This window comes from Panthera uncia, chromosome D1 (genome assembly GCF_023721935.1).
Source record: "Panthera uncia isolate 11264 chromosome D1, Puncia_PCG_1.0, whole genome shotgun sequence".
Classification (NCBI taxonomy): domain Eukaryota; kingdom Metazoa; phylum Chordata; class Mammalia; order Carnivora; family Felidae; genus Panthera; species Panthera uncia.
The window spans coordinates 97,164,222-97,167,717 of record NC_064808.1 but is presented as its reverse complement, the minus strand read 5'-3'; the positions used below and the strand labels follow the sequence as shown (position 1 = coordinate 97,167,717).

General features: G+C 59.9%; 1 protein-coding gene across 1 annotated transcript; it reads right to left on the bottom strand.

The window, feature by feature from the left end:
* Window positions 1–584: 584 nt before the first annotated feature.
* Window positions 585–3,093, bottom strand: APOA5 (apolipoprotein A5). The gene is made up of 3 exons (XM_049641140.1): window positions 3,054–3,093; window positions 2,831–2,942; window positions 585–2,300 (listed from the first exon to the last, which is right to left on the bottom strand). Exons 1-3 carry the CDS (start codon window positions 3,091–3,093, stop codon window positions 1,349–1,351), a joined length of 1,104 nt encoding a protein of 367 aa, XP_049497097.1. The 3' UTR covers window positions 585–1,348.
* Between the last annotated feature and the right edge of the window lie 403 nt (window positions 3,094–3,496).

The window sequence follows — 3,496 nt, the reverse complement described above, 5'->3', positions numbered from 1 at the left end:
GGGTATGATTAGGCCAAATTCATATGGGGTACTGAGAACCCTGTGCCAGGCAGGCTGCATGGGGAGGAAAAGGTGTTGGACAGGACATTTCCAAAGGTGCCAGACGGGGAGTATTTACCCTTTCCTCTTCCCCCCACTTCACCCATCCCTAATTTCAAGTTCCCAGAAGGATCTACGAGGACATTTGTTGTCCCTGAGTGAGTGTGTACATGGGGAACGGGGGCTTAAGATTTGGAAGTCCCAAGAAAAGGGTCCATCATAAAAAAGCCATTCAAATCTGGAACAGCAGAAGCAAGGGAGACAGGCCATCTCAGGAGCCTGCAATTCATGCACACTATCCTGTGATAAGGTTGGCAAACAATGCAGGTGCAGAGGAAGGGTCTGTAACCCAGGCCGACACCCAGGCATGACAGACAGCAGTCATCTAAGGCAGGGCCTAGCTAAAGCCAGAACCCTCTGACAGACCTGGACTGGGAGGGGGTCCATGAGACAGAGCATTGAGGGACTGGAATGAGTGATGGGTGCGAGGCCACTGCTTTCAGACACAGCCCAAATAAGAGTCACACCAGACAAATATGCATCCACCATACACCTCTATTTCATTTGAATCAGAAGTCTAGGCTTCAGCCTGGGAGTCAGAAGTGAGGGGCCCCAGATGGAGAGGACACAGAGTAGGCTTCCCTGTGGGTTAAAGAAGCCCACAGAGTCTGGAGGGTTTGGTCAGCTGTTTCCATGTAGAGCTATATAAGGAAATACAGGCTCTGCTCCCTCTCATCACAGCCCCCAGCACCTGTACCCACCGGCATCAGAGCCAGCAGGGGTATAGACACACCTTCATATGCTCTTACATATTTTCCTCCCTTTTCCCTTTCCATTCCCCAACAGAAGCTGTCATGGCAGCCCTGGCGAGAAAAGAGCTCCTCTCTGTAGACCAACTGTAGCGGCGGCCACCAGGCGGCCAGAAGTGATCGGAGTCAAGTCCCAGGAAGAAGAGGCACAGGCTTCCGGCACCATGGCAACAGGCTTGCACAAAATTACCTGCACACAGAATGCCTCTCTCCCTCCCCACTCCCACCATCCTGGAATGGAGCAACTTATGAGGATTCCCAAATGAACACGGGAAGCTGGGTTTGCAAAGCCTGGTGAGTATAATGCATCCGGATGGGGGAATCGCCAAGAGGCTGAATATTCCAGGAACAACAGTCCCTTTGGTGGCCACGCCTATGCTGTGCAGGGCCCTCCACCCTCTGCCCAACAGGCCACTGTCAAGGACTGAGCCACACCTGGTGGGGGCTCAGATCCTGAGCTCTGACAAGAAGCCTGGAAGTGGGCCTGGACAAGTAGACAATCAGGGCTCCTCTTGATGGCCGAGACCATGGTCGTGAAGGCTGTAGTTGATGTCTTCCCACAGGTCTTCGAGACGGGCCTGCAGCTTGCTCAGGGCCTTGCCACTGTCCGCTTGGAGAAACTCCGGGGCGAAGGCACTGTGACCTGGAGGGGGCGGCGCCAGCTGCAGCTGGACCTCCTCGGTCTCCCGGCCAATGGCACGGGTGAAGTCGGCGATCTGCAGGAAGGTGTCGTGGCGGAAGGCCTGGAGTCGCTGACGCACCTCCTGGGACAGCACCTGGGGGTCCCGGCTGGTCCCTTCAACCGCGCCATCAGCGCGGGCGCCGGCAAAGGCGCTGAGCTCTTCCCGCAGCTGGTCCAGGTTCTGCTGGATGCGCGCGTGCAGGGCCTTGGCCTTGAGCGTGAGTTTGCGCGAGAGCGTCTGCACGCAGCGGCTGAGGCGCGCGGGACTGGCGACGGCGTGCGGGGCCACGCTGCGGTGCAGCTCCTGCACGTGGCGCCCGATGCCGCTCACCAGGCGCTGGGCGTAGGGGTGGAAGAGCGCCTGGACGCGGCCCGTGTGGTGCGCCACGAGGTTCTGCAGCTCCCGCAGCAGGCCCCGCGCCTCGTCCACGCCGCCCAGCAGCTGGGCCTTGGCGCCCTCTCCGACCACGCGCAACTGTTCCTGCAGCTCCCGTACGCGCAGCGCCACCTGCTCCATCAGCTCCGCGGTGTAGGGCTTCAGCTGCCGCCGCAAGCCCTCCAGGTTCCAGCCCACTTGCTCGTGCGCCTCTGCCATGTAGGGCTCCAGGCGCGCCCTCACCTCCACCAGCTCCTCCTGCAGCTGCCGCCGCATGTCCGCCGGGTCCTGGGGGAGCGCAGGAGGCTCCCTCGCCTGCCCACTGAGAGGGCCCAGCTTTTCCAGGAACTTGTCTATATTGCTGAGGTCTTGCTCAAGGCTGTCTTTCAGGCTCCTGGGGAAGGGGACAGACACGCAAGTCGTCAGACTTCTAGCCCCATCATCGCCTTTACTGCGGACACATCACTCACTGATCAGCTGCGGAAACCGAGGATGCAGGGCGGTGGCTCTAGTGCTACCTGCGGGCCAACCACACAACCCCTCGCACGGAAGTACGAACACACACAGCGCGTGCACATCCAGACCAAAACTGCGCCCGGAAACACAGAGGCACCCGGACTCTCGCGTATTCCTTTCATTCTGGGAACACGGCCTGGGGGGGGGGGGGGGGGCTATTTGCAGCTCCCGGGTCCCACCCCTCAGCGGACAGGGGCAGCAGCCATCAGTGAGAGCAAGGCGGACGTGGGGGCGCTGCTGCTGGCAGAGGGGGCTGCACAACCCAGGAAGTCTGGACGGGATAAAACTAGCACAATTCGGTTCCTCTGGGCCAGTGAGGACTAAGGAGGTTGAGGAATTAGAGGCGGCACACCACAGCTCAGCTGTCTCCTCCCTGCACCCACACCCCTTGTCCTACTAGCCACTCACGTGGGTTCCCATGCCAGCTTCTGCCGCTGGACCTGCTCCGCCTTGCCTTTGTCCCCGCTGCTCTGGCTGAAGTAGTCCCAGAAGCCTTTCTGTGTCTGGGCACTTGCAAGCGCTGTAGACAGGGATGTGGTAGTTAGGGGCTGTGTTTCCTTCCCCAGGGTGATGGGGGACCATCAGTCCAGCCTCCACCCACCGCTCCGCGTGGAAGTCGGCCGAGACCCACCTGGGAGCAGAGCCAAAGCCCAGGTCAGAAGTGCAGTCATGCTGGCCATTATCTACCCAGAAGGAGGATGAAACGAGGCCTGGTTAGGATGAAGAAGCCAAGGAAGGGACATCTCTCAGATTTGCACCAGGGACCCTGCTCCAGGGGCAACCTGCCCCATCTGTTAACCCTTCCCTGGGGTGTGTGGAGCACAAGGCTGTTGGGGCTGACGAGGGCTGATCTAGGTGAGCATGGCTGGGAGAGGAAAGGGGGGTTCCGGGAGGAGGACTTCTTTATCACCTGGGCCACACAGCATGGAGTGTGGAGCTCTAACTGCTTTGTAAAGCCCCACCCCCACCCCCCAAGCCCCCAGGAGAAGCCCCTTCAGCCACTTCTGCCACCGCCCACCCCCTTGCTCACCCACCTTCCTGCCTCCCACCGTATGGTACACCTTATGGAGTACC

Bases quoted from the DNA above. Each gene is read 5' to 3' on its own strand.
- APOA5 (XM_049641140.1), bottom strand. From the start codon at position 3,093: ATGACTGCACTTCTGACCTGGGCTTTGGCTCTGCTCCCAG. The intron at 2,943-3,053 runs GTGGGTCTCGGC...CCCTGTCTACAG, and splicing joins GGCTTTGGCTCTGCTCCCAG to CGCTTGCAAGTGCCCAGACA. The intron at 2,301-2,830 runs GTGAGTGGCTAG...CCCCTTCCCCAG, and splicing joins AAGCTGGCATGGGAACCCAC to GAGCCTGAAAGACAGCCTTG.